Below are 18,992 nucleotides of genomic sequence, written 5' to 3'. Positions count from 1 at the left end.
ACATGCTTGACATTGTGGAGAAACTTGAATAATATGTGTTATATAAGTGCTAAGCTATTTCTGATTTTGTGTGAGTATATACTAGTTTGTACATGTACTTAAGGGTTAATTAAGAAATTGATATTTCTTTGTAAGGTTGAATTTAATCAACCATCTTGTTGGTTTTATTCCATGCCAAATTTGATTGTATTTCAACATTTAGTAACCCTGTATTTAGGTGGGATTGTTGTAAGGGTAGTGAGTGAGATAGAGTGTTGAAATGCTCAAGAGTGTGTAAGAAAACAGAGACTCGCGACTGGATCTTGCGGGTGACTCGCGGCTTCAAGCTGCCAGAAGCAGCATACGTGCCAAGCATACCAAAGTTGAAGCGTCATGTTAGCTGGAGTACTACAGGACAAAATAGGACAACTGGCCGTTCTATTATCTCGCGGCTGGATTTCGCGACTCAGTTAAGCCGCGAGGCCAAGCTGCGAGCCAGCCCTGTTTTGAAAAACCTGACTCTTCACATTCCATTCTCACCCCAGTATAAATACCCCTTATACCCATAAAAGAAAGAGAGATTCTAGAGAGAATTTTGTGAGAGAAACCCTAGAGTTATACAAGATTGATTCATCCACAATCTTCACATAAGAGACTCTTCAAATTCCTCAACTCTCTTCCTCTCCATTGTTAAACCCTTGAGAGGTCTTTTTACCAAAACCTTTTCTCACCATATCCATTACTGTGAGAGGGCTGTTTGGTGTTCTGGGAAGCAGTTAGGAAGGAACCAATCTACATTGGTTGATGCTATGGTCAAGTAGCGGAATCCGGGAAGTTAGAAAAGAAATAGGTTCGGCGCAACCTCGTTGGAGTAAGAAGCTTGGAGGGCTTAGGTACACTGGGTAGATTAGGCTTGGAGGGTCTATTATTGTTCATGTATCCCAACTACATTTTCTAGTGGATTACTTATCGCTTGGAGGGCGGGGGAGAGGTTTTACACTGAGGGTTTCGGTTTCCTCTTCTATAACACATCGTGTGTTGTCCTTGTGTTTGCATCTTCCTTCCCTTTTATCTTTACCTTTTATTATCTGCTGTGGTTGTGATTTTAATTGGCTTAGATTGTTTACCAATTTTGTTCATAGCTTTTGTTCATTTTCCGCACACTAGTTGTTTGTCATAAAGCTTGAATTGATTATTTTGTAATTGGGGGTCTAAACGTTCAAGGGTGTTTTATACACTATTTGAAATTTCGTTCTTGTTTGTGTACCCTCTATAGCTTAGTTAAGCACTTTCTTGCATTGCATTTGCATTGTTCATTTAGCATAATGTGTGCTTTTTGTTTTTGGTCATAAATTTTTTTAAAACCAAAAAGATTTTTGTGTTTTGTACTTCACATCTTGGATTTATAATCAAGGATTGGCCAATTTATCTTTACATAACATGTCTTTGTACTTTGTTTAGCTTGGATGAGCTTATTTATTGTACTTTACTAGTTTGAGTTTTGTAGTGCATTTTGTGTAGGAAGATGTTTATAGTTTTTGATCACATGATCCTAATTTTAAAGTCACATGTCTTTGATTGACGGACTTGAACTTATTGAGAAAGGCATAAATAACCATCTCACCATTGTTTACTAACCAATCATGAACACCTTAGTGCATATCGTAAGATTTTGTTCTCAAGAAAGTGTAGCACATGCACAAAAAGAACATAAGGTATAGCCTCAGAATAAATGCTAAAATTGGTGTGTACATTATTGGACTTTAAATAAACAATAAAATAAAATTGGTGTATACATTATCCTGGCTATTATTAATAAGTTTCTGATCAAATAAAATTGGTATGTACAATATGAGGCAAATCAAGAAACTTACATGATTGCAAGCTTTTGTTCTAGGAGATGTGAGAGTTATATAATGTAACTCTTTAGGTGATAGTTTCTTTCAAATTCTATGTGGTTAATTTTGTAGAAAGTGTGCTTAATTACTATTCACATATCACTTTACATGTATCTCAAGCTTTTACTAGTTGCACACATTACACATGTATCTCATAAAATACTATGCTTTGAGGAGTTTCTACATAAAATTGCTCTGTTTTTCAAAAAATTGTGTTTTTTAGATTTTCTATCGATTGAATCTGTTTCTCGGTTGATCGAAAATGCGATTAAAATTTTGGTTTGAATTTGATTGTTTCAATTGCTGCTCGATTGGTTCTGGATCAATTGAAGGCATTTTCGATCGATCGAATCTAATTTTCGATCAATCGAAAATCGCATAGAGAGTTTTTTAAAACCTTGAGTTTTCACGTGTTCAATCACTTTCAAACTTTTTCAAAACACTTTTCTCTCTCTCTTCGATCGGTCAAGACTTCAAATCACTGTTTTTATCGTTTTGTCGTTTTCCCTCAAATTTCTTCAAGGGTTTTTGTCCTCTAAGGCCGGTAAGACCTTTTTGCCCCTCCTTTTTCATTTATTTTCATGTTTCATGCATTTTTTTTTCATGCATTTTAGGGAGAATGTCGAACCTATGAAAATTTGGGATTTTTGTTAATTTCAATCAATTCTTTCAAAATTGATCAATGGGTTTTTGTTATAGGATGTTATTAAACTATTCCTTGGTGTTTAATTTGATCAGTTTGATGATTTTGGAAAAATTGGTTTTTCTAGGGCTTGAAACTACCCAATTTGGGGATTTTGTTAAATTGAGCTTAATTTGATAAAATTGGCTTGTTAGATTGATTGCTTTGATCATTATTTTATGTTATCTATCTTGTATAAAGAATTTGGTCAATTTGCTAGATTTTTGAAAGTGGGTTTTCAAATTTGGGGTTTTTGATTTAAATTCTATGCTCAAGCCAATTTTGTGATTATAAAGTGAAATTGAACTTATTCTCACTGCATTAGAATATGCATCATATGTTGATAATGTTCATGCATCATATAGAATTGTTATTTCTATAATTTTTTGTGCTAACTTGTAGTCTGCCCTTGGTTTTTCTATTTTTTCTTTCTCTCTATCTTTGTTGTGTCTATCCTTTTGATCTTTAGCATCATGGTTAGGAAGACTAGAGCCCATAGGACCTCCACTTCTTCTTCCCCCTCCTTTAATAGTGAGAAGTTCCTGAGTGAGAAAAACCAGGAAGCATATGAGAAGCTGAATCTTCATAGGAATATTTGGGCTGAGAGGAAAGTTTTGTTAGACGAGCTAGATGGTGACATTAGGAGAAACTTTGCCCTAGGGGCTGGTTACCTTTGTTGGATGTTGATCATCCTCCTTCGGCTACCTTGATCAGAGAGTTCTACTCGAACCTTTCTGTCCACTCCTATGATTCCAACACTCTTGTGAGAAGTTGGATACGGGGTGATGAGTACACCATTACTCCTTCGGTAGTAGCTGCTGCTCTTGGGGCGCCATTGGTCCAGCATCTTGTTTATCCATATGATGAGTCTCCGCCCCTTGATGACATTATGTCATTTATTATTAGTACTTAGTGGGGTCTTATCCTCGGATCACCTCTCACGAGTTGACCGAGACTCATTATCTCTTTTTTCGGATTTCTTGCCGTTCCATCTGGCCTATCTCTTATTTGCACACCATCCCTATCGAGCGTTGTGCGTTTTTGTATGCCCTTGTCTTTGATGCTCTTATGAGCTTTCCTCATCTTTTCATTCGTTCTTTGATTGAGGTTCACAGGAGTAGTTCTATTGCACATGCTCTTTTCTTTCCCGTTTTTATTCATTGGATTTTGTTACATCAAGGATTAGATGAGTTTCTGGCGTCTGAGTCTGTTCATATTATCGCTCTTATAGGTGCCACATTTCTTAAGTAGAGGGCTGCTCAGATGAGAGCAAGCTCTAAACACCCTAGGATTGAGTCTTCCAGTGTTACACCTCCTTCTCTCTCTTCTACAGGTGATACTACTACTGAAGAGTCTGTCGATCTTGTTGTTGCTGCTGCTGTTCCTCCACCTTGTACCTCAAATGATTCAGACATTCGACATATGTTAGAGACTATCATGACCGTTTAGGAAGCTCGTGGTCAGCTTTTGGTGGACATGCTTGATGAGCTTCGTGCCTTGTGAGCAGATTTGGAGCATTTTAGATGGTCACCTCCGCCACCTCCTTTTGGTGATGAGTGAGTGCCCTTTGGCAATTCGTCACAAAAAGGGGGAGTACATATGTAGGGGAGATTATTGTTGTTAGGGGGAGATTTTTGATGTTTTGGAGTTGTGGAGCTTTTAGATTGTATCGAGGTGCTTCATTCTGTATTTACATTTTTGTCTCATGATGTATCTTTTGTTTTTGATTGGGTTGTCCATGATAGGGGGAGATACATTGATGATATATGTTTCTTGTTTCACATTGTCTATTGATTTATATTTATGAGGTTATTTATGAAATATGTCTATATTTTGTGTTATGTGAAATCAAGAATTTATTTTGTGTTACTTGTATTTTCCACATATGCGTTTATGTATTTGTTGAGTGTTTCAGGAATATACAGGTTGATTCAGTCGTGCTGCTGTCTACACTTGCAACTGATAGATGGTAGTTAGGTTGAATTTGTTGTGTTGGACAATATTTTTGTAATAGGTTGTTTTTATGTAACTTTGAGCACTTTGTTTAGTTTGTGTTTTGTCAAGGATTGCCAAAGGGGGGATTTTGTTAGGTTCTAAGGAATTAGGAACTAATGTATTAGAACTTCATTTTGTAATGTTGGAAAACCATGATCAAAATGTTTTAGTCTTGTTTAGACTTACTCAAAGTATGTGTTTTTATGTAAAGTTGGAATAGAGTTATTGCAGGATTTACTGTGTAAATCTGCCTGGCTCGATCAATTGAGAATTAGACTCGATTGATCGAAAGTCATGCAAATTGTTTTTTCTGCAGAATTTCTAACTCAGCCCAAACCCGTTTGACGTATAGGGTTTTATGTTTTGTCTTAAGTATAAAAGGGAAAACCCTAGCCACATTTTTTGGTTGCTCTTTATGCTGTGTGTGTGAATGTTCTGTGAGATCTAGAGGTGTTTGCCTTCACATACACTTAGGGTTTCCAATCTCAAGATTGATGTTGAGAGCTTGGTGATCAGTTTAATTGCAGATTCAAGAGCTTAAAGATACACAAGTGGGAGTGCTTGTACTTGTTGGGAATCCAAGAAAGAAGTAGTCTGTGGACTCGGAGCTGTCACGTGGTTGTGGTAGTAAGTTTCCTACTCGAGGTAGTAATAGGATGTTAGTGGTCTAAGTCCCTATTATGTAAACTTCAATTCTTTTATAGTGGATTCAGTTTATCTTGAGGATAACTAGGTTAAATCCTCCCCAAGTTTTTATCGGTATGGTTTTCCTGGTTATCATATCGTTGTGTTCTTTATTTTCCGCACTTGTCAATGATTTGATATATTTGTGTTAACCTAGATTTGATAATTTGACTAAGTAATCACTTGGCTAATTAACTAGGTTAATTTGGTTGTGTTTTAAGGGGTCTAAAAGCGTACACTTATATTTCTTTGTGCTGGTTGTGCCATAAGTTGCTAGTATGCTATTGATATACATGATCCTCTATGAGTAAATATGTCCCAGAACCAAAAGACTCAAATATAAAACATTAATTAACCTCATGACCTTCGAGAAAAATTAAATAAGGATACCCCAGTCAATTAGGCCCAATCCTTATTAGTCTGGTTGATGAGGAATGAGAAGATGTGAGATTCATAGTGGTCTTCAGTTAATTTTGCCTCTTCAATAACCAACCAAAGCATATACTCATGAACATCACTAACTCCTAGTTGCCCTTAGGGCATTTGTTAATAGGTCATTTTAGGAAAGTTTTATACCACTTTTATGAGAAATATGAAACACTGCAAAAAAGTTAGTTACTATTTTCCTTTTTTCATAAAATGTTTCTAAAAATAGTTTCTATAACACTGCATCTGTAAACTTTTTCACTCTCTTAGTTTATGTTCAATGCATGCGGATGCCATTTCCGGATCTTTTAATTCTAATTAAATAACATCACATGGAGGTGGAAGTGTAAAGTGGTTGGTTTTATCTAATTTAGCGGGACATTTAATTATGTGTTGCAGAATATGATAAGAACTTTCAACTCCCTTGAGTTTATTGCATTTGTGGTACTAAAAGTCTTTTATGTTCTTTAATGTTTTCTTGTTTGTTATGATGGCTCTTTTTTTCTTCACTCTTGAATAGTTTTTCCATATATGTTGATACATTGTTCTCCTTTCTCAATCTACCTTCATGATTCTGCTTTAATTCATTGTCCATGGGGCAAGTCAATCAGCATCACTGTATCAGTATAATCACTAGAAGTACTTAATTAAATCTAGAGCATAAATTTGCCTCAATGATGAATTTCTTGTATCTATAGGTCAAACAATTTTCTTTCTCTACAATTAATCATGGAGTAGAAAAGTTTTTAATAATAATAATAATAATAATAATAATAATATAGAAAAAGGTTATAAGTTTAACACATTACGTGGCATATAAGCATTTAAACCCCACCCCCCACCCCCTTCTTTCTATTAGAAATTTGTCTTTATTAGTGGAGAATTGGTGGTTTTCACAAATGTCGGCTTAATTTATCGATCATCATTAGGGGTAAAAATGGTTCTCACCTTGGTAAAAAATATATTAAGAGTAATTTTACTTCCCACCCTTAAGATTTGGGTAAATAATACTCTACCCCAAATTTGAAGGGAAAAAACATTTTTCCTCACTAGATATTCAATTGACTAAACTTTAAATTAATATTAAAAATGCTGTGTACTAACCTTCCATTTGCTTAAGTATAAGTTTTCAAAATTATCTTATTTCATAATTAAAATTCATTGTTTTAAATTTTTAAATAAAGTATATTTTTAAATATTAAGTGTGAATTTTGGTTTTATTTTTTCATCAAGTTAATGAGAGATTGTTGTTGCAAGTGTTTTGATACTTGATAAATTTTTCATTTTTATTCTAAATTTATCAATTATTTTATTACTAATCATAGTTAAAATTTTGTAAAGAAATTCTTATAAGAATTTAGAATATTTAATTACTAAATATAAACAAAAAGGGAGGGGGCGTTAATTTCTTCAAACCTCAAAGGAGGTGAATGTCTTTACCTCTTAAGTTTGGAGTGAGATGTCATTCCCCAAACGTTAAAGAAGTATAGTGTAATTATCTCTAAATATTATTTCATAAAACAATGACGAAGTTTCTTAGGAATAGTTGACTTTCAAAAATCCTATAGTAAAATCAATTTATTTTTTGAAAAAAAAAAAAAACACGTAGGAGGGGAGGGTAGCAAACTCTATGTGCTGAGGGTAATAGAAATGAAGATGAGTATCAATGCGCTCATTAGTGGAGATTAGGCCACTTGAATTCAAGACAAAAATTTTATTGGCCCATGGTATGGCAATAATGGCCTACAATAATAGCTCTATCAAAACTCTAGTGATACATGTTGTGTTATTCATTACCGTTACGTAACGTGGGGTCAATTAGACTATACTAAAGACCTTCTTTTTTATTGGGTTAAAAAAAAAAAAAAAAACTTATGGTCCTAAATGTGTCTAGAAATGTTTTTGTAACTTGTAAACAAGATGGCTACACTCTAGGTAGTGTAGCTTTCTTGGTGATTGGGTAGGTGGAGTCCGTGACTTGATTAGTTAATAATAATTGCCCATCTAGAAAGTCCTTCAATGCCTCTAGAAAAATTTCAATCTACTTAATTCCTGGTGTTTAGTCAACTGCTCAACTTAACTTATTCAGAACTCACAACGTTATGGACTCACAATTGTACTTTCATCATTCACAATTTGTTATGTGTCTAGTTGTAATAAAAGTTGTAAATATTTTTATGTCCTTAGCATTTTCTTATTTAAAAGTTTGTTAATTAATTACCTGCTAACTGGTTCCTTGATGGCTTTGTTTTCCCCCATCAATATTTGTCTTTACTTTTTTTTTTTTTTTAAAAATATAAAATTGTATTCATTATTAGTCTTTAGCAAAGTTTGTATTTTATTATTCATTTATTCTTCCATCTACCGTGGTTAAAAAGAAATTTAATGTATTTGTGATGCAAGAATAACAATAAAATATAAGATTTTAAATCCCATTCTACAGTGAGGGGGTGAAAAGCGCATAAGCAGAATGATTTTTGAGCATAGGCTTGTAGATGGTAGATGGAGTTATTCATCAAAAAATAAATAAGCAAAATTCATAATTTACAAAATTGTATGTTTTTTATAAATATATATAATATTTTACACATTTTACAGGTTTAAAATATAAGTTTACATTGGTAGTACAATGTAAAGCTATAACTGAACGTTAAATAACTAATAACTAATAACTAATTGTAATGCTTTTGAGCATAGGCTTATAGATGATAGATGGAGTTGTAAGCTTTTACTCTAAATGCGTTGAGTAATATGAGAATAATAAAGCGCCAAAATTTTAACTTTGGATAAATAAAAAAAGAGTCATATCAGCACAAAATTACAACTAAGAAGTCATTTTTTTCAAGCTAAGATTAGTATATATATTTTTAAATAAGAAAAATTAAGTGGTGATCCCATTGTGTCATGATTTGTCTGTCTTTGTGAACCATACAAGTGGCTGGGTTGGGACAAATGAAAATAGTTGTTGATTGGTAGTAGTCATTGTGAGCCATACAAATGTCAAAAATTAATGCGTTCAATGTTAGCAGAATTCAAGGAATATGAACTCCAATAATTCATGTGTAATGCTGATGACTGATATGCATTAGTCTTTTTCTTACGTCGGGTCCTCCGTTATCTCTTTCTATGACAAAAATAATCGTTGTCTTACAAGGAACTGGGACTCTTTTCGTTTGTCTCCAAATGGAAAGAATCTAATCTTTTTTTTTTTTTTTTGGATAATTAGAAAGAATATAATCAAATAAATTATTCAGATTTAGTTTTGATCAATTTTGTTTCTCAAAAAGAGAGAAAGTTTTGATCAAATTTTAATGCTTTTATATGATGTCACACCTTTTAAAACTTAATTATTTAATAAAAATGATAATTTAATTTCAAATGATATATAGTTAAAATTTATTATTTACTATGAGAAAGATTATATTTAACTTTTTTTTCCTTCCAATATAGGTAGTGCGGGAAGATATAAATTCACATTCTTCTAATTGAGAGAATTGAATAACGCAATTGAAGTATAATTTTATTTCCTTTAAAAAAAAAGTATAATTTTATTATTATTATTATTATTATTTTTTTTTTTATGTATAGACACGTTTTATAACAAAAAAGAAAGAAAAAAGAAGTAGTTGATTTTTCTTTAAAAAGAAAGCTTTGTGTTTGTCATCGCTAGAGAAGATGTAAATGGAAATCACATGAAAAGAATTCTTCCTATAATTGAGGGAGGACAACGATGGAATATATGAAGTGAAGTCTTGGACGACTCTGAGGGTCTATTCATTGACACATTTCTATACTTTTTTTTTTAGTAAAAAAATAGTTTGATGGTTATAATAACAGGAAAATGAGGATAAGACTAATCAGTTTTTTGGTGTAGGTGGGGATTGAATCCTAGATCTCTTATATAATTATTAGAAATTTTACCAATTGAGCTAACTGTAAACCATGTCGGCCAATTGTTAATATTGGAGAAAAATTGATGAATTCTTATGAAAGTAGTGAGTTCTAGTTAGTTTAACTAGTAAAGTCTTTGATATTTGAATAAAAGATGTAAGGTTCAATTGATTAGTATTTTAGTCTGATGATACATAATTATCATAAAAAATAAATGTCATAAACTGAAACTCAAAAAAAAAAAATTATCACTGTCATTCATCATGGATCTTTAATCAAATAACAACAAAAAGTTGTGACAAATAATTTGGTAACTAAAAAAAAATCTTCTCTCGCACCAACTACTTTCATAAATGTCTAGTTATCAAAGTATGACTTGTAAACCGAGCCCACTAAATTTGCCGTTTCGTATTTGAATTGTTGAACTCGTGAAACAAATGCTGAGCTCTCAGGATCGCCTTTTAAGGCATTAACAATATTGTCCTTTTTGAGCCAACACCTAATTTAGGGCGTTGGTTTTCGTTTTTGAAGATTAAGGAAACATTTTTAGATTCACACTTTTAAATTTGGATTTTAATATATATATATATATATATATATTTTAAATAAAAAAATTTAGGGGTGATCCAATAGTCTCATTGTGAGCCACACAACACAAGTGAATGGATTGGGACTGCTGTTGAAAATACTCGTACGTGAATTCTGCTAACACTCTGTGAGCCACACAATTGTCAAAATGCATTAAATGTTAGCAGAATTCAAAGATTATGAACTTTTGTATCAATTGTCGAGACATATCAAAGTTTACAACAAAATTCACTCTCGTATAAGGTATAAGATAGGAAATTGTTAATGGTAAATAATAAATTAGCATTATTAGTGGGTCTATATAAAAATCAATAATAATAAGTCATTTAGTAGGTGTGAAATTTGTTATCAAAATTAATCATTGTGCTTGTAGCATTACTTTGTTTGAGTTATTTTAGGTTCACAATTTTTATCATATCACTGTATGTCACTTTCACATAAACACACTATACTTTTTTTGTTTTTTAATTCACAATTAGCTACGTAAGAGAGTTGTTGAAAAAGATGTGTGAGAGGATGTTATTCTAGAATTATTGATATAAGGTTTCATTCTACAACCCCCCCCAAAAAAAAAAAAAAAGTTTGTTATACAAAATTTGGACTCTTTTCATTTGGCTTCAAATAGAAAAAATATAATGCATTATTTAGATATATATATATATATATATATTTATTGGGTTCAAGTTACACATGAGGTAACTCTAAGTAATGTTACACCATCCAATAACTTGTTATTGAATTCATATTTGGAAAATTTTACCGTTGGATTACATGTTCTATATGTTTTTGATATACATGCCAATTTTTATACCGATAAGATGTTATTTACTATTTGATCTATAAATTTATATTTTATACAATATTTTAAATTACAAAAACTTGAATTTAAAAAATTGATTAATGATATGGCTATTAATCTTTGTAACCTTGAAATTTTGTAAATATGGAGAATATACAAAGATAATGTAATCCAACAGTTGAGTTGTCAAAATTCGCATCCAATTAAAAAAATATTGAGTAGTGTAATATTACATAGAGTTACACCTGGTATAACTTGAATCCAACCCATTTTTTTATATATAAATTTAAGGCTTTTATATGATGTCATGTTATTTAAAACTTAATTATCTAATGTAAATAATAATTTATTTTAAATGATAGATTTAAATTTATTATAGCTAAAAAATCATTAATTATTAGAAAGATTATATTTAATTTTTGTTCTTATAATATAAGTAGTGGTGAGAAGATTTAAATTCATATTATGCCAATGGAGAGAAGAATTGAATAATGCAATTGAACCATAAAATTTTTGACAAAATATTAATCACATTCATTTAAAAGTGAAAAAATTAAAGGAGGGGATCTTATAAAATTTTTATTTTTATTTAAAAAAAAAGGTTCATTTTAATAAGAATTTGTATTAGTCATTCCTATAGAAGATGGAATGGAGGTCTCATGAGAATGAAAATAACATGCAAAGATTTTTTTTTTTTCCCCTAAAAATCAGAGAGGAAAACGATGGAATATCGTGAAGTCCACTCTTGGGGTCTATTTATAGACAGCATTGTAGCTTCTATAATATATATATATATATATATATATATATATATATTTTAATAATTTGATAATAAGGATAGGATGATGGAATTCAAACCTTCATTTTTTTTATTAGATTACACTACCATATGTAAGTACTATTCTTAGGAACCTCTTTTTATCTTGAAAAAGTTTAGAAAAACAATTTCGATGTCATAAATTTGGCTATTAGTTTAAGTTGATTAATGCGAGTGACGGAGAAAAAATTGATGTCTTAGAGCATCCACACCAGCTCTTCTATAAATGTGTAAAATACACATTTTGACCATTTTTACACATTTTGTACCAAAAAACACACTACATCAGTCCATTTAAAATCGTGTAAACGCATCTAAAATTTTCAACGAGCTACAGTACCCGTGTAAATTTACACGGGCACCGTAGCCCGTTTATCCCTTTAAATAATATTATCTGTACAGTATAATAAAAACCTCATTTTCGCTCTTTTTTTTTCTCTCTCCTCGCACTGAGCACACCAACGCCTCTCTCAGGTCTCAGCTTCCCTATCCCTCTTGAGTTCTTCCTCTCATATTACAGTCTGAATTCTTTTGCTCATTCTCATCACCACGGGAAATAATAATGTGATCGGTATGGGTCTTGCTGGAGATCGGTGTGCAATGGTGTGTGGTGGCTGTTGAGATCGGTGTGCGTTAGCTTTTGGGTTTCAGCATTTGAGATTGGTGGCTGTTGAGATCGGTGGCTATTGAGATCGGTGTTTGGGTTTTAGCGTTTGGCGTTTGGTGGGTTTCAACTGTTGAGATCGAAGATTTTTGGTGGGTTTTGGGGATGTGGGCTACTGGATTTCACGGGTCGTTTAGTGGAGATGGTGGTGGTGGTGGTGGTGGATCGTTTTGTTGGTGGTGGGTTATGGGAGTGGGTGATGGTTGCGGTGGGTAGTGACTGTGCGGCTGAGATTTGGTGGTGGATCGGATTTGGTGGGCCAGGGTGAGTGTGTGGTTGAGATTTGGTGGTGGCTGAGATTTTGTGATGGTGGTGGAAGAGGAAGGTGGATGGGTTTTGTGATTTGGAAGAGGAAGGCCAGAGGTGATGGCTGGTGGAGCGGTGGCCAGAGAGATGGGTGTAGAGTGAGAGCAACAAATTAGAAAAATGGGTAGAAAGAGAGAGAGAGCGCGTATGTAAAGAGAGGCAGTTGAGAGAAATAATAAAAAAATTGAGTAGAATAAATATTTTATTGAAAAGTCTTGTAAAATAAATAAACTGATGTGTGTGTTTTGTAAAAGTGATGGTGTAAAATAAAAAAAATAGATTTTTTGTGTAAAATAGACGGAATCTTTTTCACCAGCTGATGTGTTGCTTTTATAATGGACCACTTTGACAAATTATAGGAAAAAACTGTGGCAAATAGAGCAGACATAAAAGATGTGTCTTCTCTTGTATATGTATAGGTGTCAAGATATGATTGGTAACCGATTCCGAAAAAAAAAATGCGGTTTCACATTTGAATAGTTGAACTCGTGAACCACATGCTCAGACATATCATAAATGCTGAGTTCTCAGCAACGCCTTTAAGTACTAAGCTCTCAAAGCAGTCCTCCTCTCTATCCCTTCCTTTGCACACCCAATTGGCCATGGATTCGCTTCTTCAACCAAATGCTAGAAATCTTGAACCTAACCAAAACTCCGAAACTCTGAGTTCCACAGCTTTAGAAGTGGAAATCATAAATAATCCATTGCAAGGCAACAGAGGTGGAAACGTTGTTGTTAGAACTATGGGGGATGAGGATGAGGATGGTGTTTTCTTGACATGGGAGGATTTGTGGGTGACTGTTAATGGAAAGAACGGTAGCAAATCAATACTTGAGGGTGTGACTGGTTATGCACGACCAGGGGAGCTCTTGGCCATAATGGGTCCTTCTGGTTGTGGCAAGTCTACCCTCCTTGATGGATTAGCAGGTATATCATATTTTTTTTTTGTTTGCCTAAAATACTATTTACACCTTTTAAGTTTAACGTTACTTCTAAATTTGGTTTTTTAACTAAGAAAATTTACAAATTTACACGATCTCTTGCTTTGAAACAATATTTATGCACTCATTTCGTTAATATCCATTAGAATTTTCCTGTACAACTATATAAAAAATGTATTTTGGACAAAAAAAATAGAATGTGGTTTTCAGATGGGTTAATGACGAAAACGTGATGAACTATAATTGAAAGGAGGTGTATCTTATATATATTTTTTAACGCTTCCTAATAACCAAGAATATTATTAAAGCAGAACAAAAGTAGCATCCTTCCTGCAAGCATCCAAAACTATAGTAGGAAGAAGATGCGAATTACACTAAAAAGAAGACCTATTTGTGTTGTAAGTTTTAACCAGATTAGTTCTATTTTTTCTTGATTTTTTTTTTGGAGATCAAAACATAGTTGAAGGCCTCTGCAAGTTCCTCTTATTGGCAATTTGAGATGCATGTCTCCTAATTTTGTAAGGAAGAAGACGAAATATATATATATATATATATATTGAACATTATGTATGTGCACACTATTGTTTATCAACGAAGGAGGTGGTTTAGTCCTTCTATTCCACTACTTTGCAAGTTTGAGGTTGTGGATTCGACTAGTAGCAAGCTTTACTATTACTTGAGTGGTCCCACACAATGTTAAATTCAGATTTAAGTAGGCCGAAGTAGTGACCACACTTGTCAACCCTTCTTTTTTTAATTATAATCTTCTCTTTAAAAGAAACCTATTTTTTAGGGGAAAAAAAAACCCTCCTTAAGCAATTATATGTTCCTATTTTTGTATATACTATATTACAGCTTTAGCTCCATCAGGCATTTTAGAACCAACAAGAAAAATTTCAATGTCAAAAAAGAAATTGAATGCCCACCACACAATATTATTTTGCTACAGAAACTGTGTTTTTTATTTTTTATTTTTTATATAATAATTAAAAATAAAAACACAATTCAAAAAATATAAGCAAATATGATTTGACAATTCAAAGGAGCATTGTTATACAGGCTGAGTTATACTCTAGTCGAAATTTTGTTTTAAAAACACGATTTTACTTATTAATATGAAATGGTGAAATAGTATTTTGAAAACACAATTTCACAATTATAAGTTATAACTAAAAACATGATTTCCATTATTTTTCCATATATATAGTGTGTAACTATTATCACTTGTTGACAAATGTCTAACTAGTGTTTTATGGCAGGGAGATTAGGTGCAAACACAAGGCAATTGGGGGAAATTCTAATCAATGGCCATAAACAGAAACTGGCTTTTGGAACATCGGTAAGAGAAAAAAAAAATTTCACCTTTTCAAATCAAAGTGAATATTTTCTTTAAAGAAATTAGGGTTTGACTTGGGTCCGCTCTAGCGAATTGGACGGACAAGATTTGGAAACATGCGTGTCTAAAATTGTTTATATGTCTACACCATGTCTTGTCTAGTGCACTGAGCGATGGAAGTTTTTCCAAGAAATTAATTTAATTATTCTTAGCCATTTAAACATACTAATTAGTTTAATTTTTACCTTAACCTAAATATAGGCATATGTGACACAAGATGATACTTTGATGACAACTTTAACGGTGAGAGAAGCTGTGTATTACTCGGCTCAGCTCCAACTCCCAGACTCCATGTCAATGTTAGAGAAGAAGGAGAGAGCAGAGATGACAATAAAAGAAATGGGGTTACAAGATGCCATGAACACAAGAATTGGTGGGTGGGGAGCCAAAGGTATCAGTGGTGGGCAAAAGAGAAGAGTGAGCATTTGTATAGAGATCCTGACACGCCCAAAGCTTCTCTTCCTTGATGAACCAACAAGTGGACTTGACAGTGCATCATCATATTATGTGATGAGCAGAATTGCAAAGTTAGATCAATGGGATGGAATTAGAAGGACTGTAGTTGCATCCATTCATCAGCCCAGCAGTGAGGTCTTCCAACTCTTTCACAATCTTTGCCTTTTGTCGTCAGGGAGAACAGTGTACTTTGGTCCTACTTCAGAAGCAACAGAGGTAAGTTCTCTAATGTTTATGAAGTGTGTGTGTGTATATATATATATATTCTCTTGTTGTTGCAATTAATATATAACTAAAGTTTCACACTTTCAATTTCATGTAGTTTTTTGCTTCAAATGGCTTTCCTTGCCCGACTCTCCAAAATCCATCTGATCACTTCCTTAAAACCATAAACAAGGATTTTGAAAAGGTAATTGACCCTTGGCTCTTATGTTTGGTAGTTTGTTGATATTAAATTTTGTTTGTGTCATTAACCTTTAACCTTTATCTCAAAATTGACCTTATATTTTAAATGCTTCATTTTGGTCATTATATTTTCAAAATTGTTTAAAAAAATTCCTCATAATTGGATGAAAATATTGACATGACAAACTAAATTCATGCTATGTCATAGGTTGCCACACATAAGAATAAATATGAAATAAAGGTCAAAGGTTGAATACCAAATATGTAATTTAACCTATTATCAATGGCAGTTTAGCAGGTGACTTGATTAATGTCATTTTATAGATACATATCCTCTCCATTTTGTTTGGAATAGAGTGAGTTCATTTGGGTTAAAATAATTAATATCCCGTATATAGAAGATCGTGGTACTTGATACATACTACACAACACATTAGTAATAACTAATTTGAACCATGAAATAAATCAATTTTAAATAGAGGTGATTTTCCTTTCAACTTAGTCTTATGCAATTACTCATCTAGAAACACCTCCTTATAAATCTAATATATATATTTTTTTATATAAATCTTTTGTAGGATCTTGAGAAAGGTTCAGATGGAGGAATACCCACAGAGGAAGCAATAGAGTCTCTTAAAAAGTCATATAAATCATCTGAAACTTACCAACAAGTTCAAAGACAAGTAGCAGAAATATGTAAACAGGTAATTAATTAAGCAAGAAATTAATCTTACAGTTTAATTTACACAGCATATATAAATAATCTTTCCTAAATCAATTACAGAAAAACAAAAAAAAAAAAATTAATGAGGGAAAAATTTATGTTGGTTTCAGGATTGTGGAACATTAGAGATGAAGAGAAGCCATGCTGGCTTCGTTACTCAGTGTCTTGTTCTTATGAAAAGGTCTTTCGTGAATATGTTCCGTGATCTAGGCTATTACTGGTTGCGGCTAGCTATTTATGTTGCATTAGCTATAGGCCTAGCCACTGTGTTTTATGATGTTGGCTATAGTTATGGATCAATTCAGGTAATTCTTATGAGAGATATATTAAATATTAATTCCTTATACATATGATTTATAATGCAAATTAGGATCAATTCAAAAGCTAAATTAACATTGTAATTTTTTATTTTATTTTTTCAGGCTAGAGGTTCACTGATCATGTTTGTATCTTCATTCTTAACTTTCATGGCCATCGGTGGATTCCCTTCTTTTGTGGAGGAAATGAAGGTTTGTTTTGTTTCTCTTTTTTAAGTATCAATCAATTTTATGCACATAGATCTACTTCCTTCTTTAAATCAACAAAAAATTATGGTGACGAGCAGAGCTTGCCTGTTACTAATAAATCAAGTTTGATTGTTCGATTTTATAGATTAGAATGACATTAGAACTAATTCCATGATTTAGATGCAGATGATCAAAGTGCAATTAATCCAAAATTTGAAGCTTTGTTAATGTCATACTCAATTATTTCATGTGTTTTTTTCCCCTCCCATTTATCCAGATATTTGAACGAGAAAGGTTAAATGGGCATTATGGCACTGGTGCATTCGTTATAGGCAACACATTCTCGGCTCTTCCGTTCTTGCTAGTGATTTCACTGATTCCAGGGGCAATGGCTTATTACCCTCCAGGACTTCAGAGAGATGCTGAACACTTTCTATATTTTGCTGCTGTGTTATTTGCTTGCATGATGTTAGTTGAGAGCCTAATGATGGCTGTTGCAAGCGTGGTGCCTAATTTCTTGATGGGTATAATAACTGGTGCTGGAATTCAAGGGCTCATGGTATTAGGTGGTGGATTTTTTCGATATCCGAATGATCTTCCCAAACCATTTTGGAGATACCCATTGTACTACATTGCTTTCCACAAGTATGCATACCAAGGATTGTTCAAGAACGAGTTTGAAGGGCTAACATTTCCCAGAGATAATGCCGGAAGGCCAATCAATCTAAGAGGTGAAGAAATTTTGAGAGATACATGGCAAGTGGAAATGAGCTACTCTAAGTGGGTTGATCTTGCTATCTTGCTAGGAATGGTGGCTTTTTATCGAATTTTGTTCTTGGTTATCGTCAAGACCATTGAAAACGTAAAGCCTGTTGTTGCAAGTTTCATGTCAGCGCGTTCCAAGCAAACAGCACAAGTCATGATGAATCCTTTCACTACACCCAAGCATGGGGGGACTGTACAGCAGAGCTAGATGTTATTGGTAATATTAGAAAATAATGTAATTAAACTAACGAATAAGTCTGTTTTCTTTGATTATTAATTTAAGGAAATGGACTACCTTCTACTAATGTTTGTTTTTTGTTTTGTTTTTAAATTTCTTTGCAAGCACTTGTATATTATGAACTGAATTATCGGGGTCCAAGACTCCAAGTACGTTGGTGTTTAATTATTATTACTGGAAAAAAAATGATGGAGCATTGATATTTGATTGTGAGAAATTCTAGGATTGGTAGATACGGTGGGAAATGAGGATTTTGAACTTTGAAAATCATTGTTGAAAATGTTAAGAGGTGTCAATTGAACTATAAAATTTTTCACATTTTTTTATTTTAAGATATCTATAATATGCTATTAACCCCACAAAATTCTTTCTCTTAAATTTCCAAACAATCTATACATGAGGAGATACCAATTAAATTATAAGACTTTTGGCAAGACTTTATCAAAAAAAAGAATTATATGATTTTTGACAAGCTCTTAAACTCTTTATTTTACCTAAAATAAAGAAAGTTCATTTTATAATTAAGATTTTATTGTTAAGATTAGATAGTGTAAAGTGGTACAATTTTAAATGACTTGGCACCGGATACAAATTTAGGTTTATAATATTTAATACAAAGATAAAATGAATCAATGTCAAATATAGATGATAAGATTGTATATATTTTATAGATTAGATAGTGTACAAGTGGCACAATTTTAAACGTTACACGTTTGGATTTATAATCCTATTTTCCTAACATGAAACTCTACGGTAGGTGAATTAGATAATATATGCGTAGTTTTTTTATTTAACATTTAGATAAAGTTACTATAAAGTTAAACTAACAAAT

General features: G+C 32.6%; 1 protein-coding gene across 1 annotated transcript; it reads left to right on the top strand.

Moving 5' to 3' along the window:
* Positions 1-13,235: 13,235 nt before the first annotated feature.
* LOC115969326 (ABC transporter G family member 11-like) lies at positions 13,236-18,248 on the top strand. The gene is made up of 8 exons (XM_031088951.1): positions 13,236-13,656; positions 14,930-15,009; positions 15,268-15,738; positions 15,845-15,931; positions 16,506-16,631; positions 16,762-16,956; positions 17,074-17,160; positions 17,435-18,248. The coding sequence occupies exons 1-8, from the start codon at positions 13,332-13,334 to the stop codon at positions 18,128-18,130; spliced, it is 2,067 nt and encodes a 688-aa protein (XP_030944811.1). The 5' UTR covers positions 13,236-13,331; the 3' UTR covers positions 18,131-18,248.
* Positions 18,249-18,992: the final 744 nt, after the last annotated feature.

Source organism: Quercus lobata, chromosome 11 (assembly GCF_001633185.2).
Source record: "Quercus lobata isolate SW786 chromosome 11, ValleyOak3.0 Primary Assembly, whole genome shotgun sequence".
Taxonomy (NCBI): Eukaryota; Viridiplantae; Streptophyta; class Magnoliopsida; order Fagales; family Fagaceae; genus Quercus; species Quercus lobata.
This window is presented reverse-complemented; position numbering and strand designations above follow the sequence as displayed.

Coding starts and splice junctions, on each gene's coding strand:
- LOC115969326 (XM_031088951.1), top strand. CDS start 13,332: ATGGATTCGCTTCTTCAACCAAATGCTAGAAATCTTGAACCTAACCAA. Junction 15,010..15,267: donor AACTGGCTTTTGGAACATCG/GTAAGAGAAAAA, acceptor ACCTAAATATAG/GCATATGTGACACAAGATGA. Junction 16,632..16,761: donor TAGCAGAAATATGTAAACAG/GTAATTAATTAA, acceptor TGTTGGTTTCAG/GATTGTGGAACATTAGAGAT.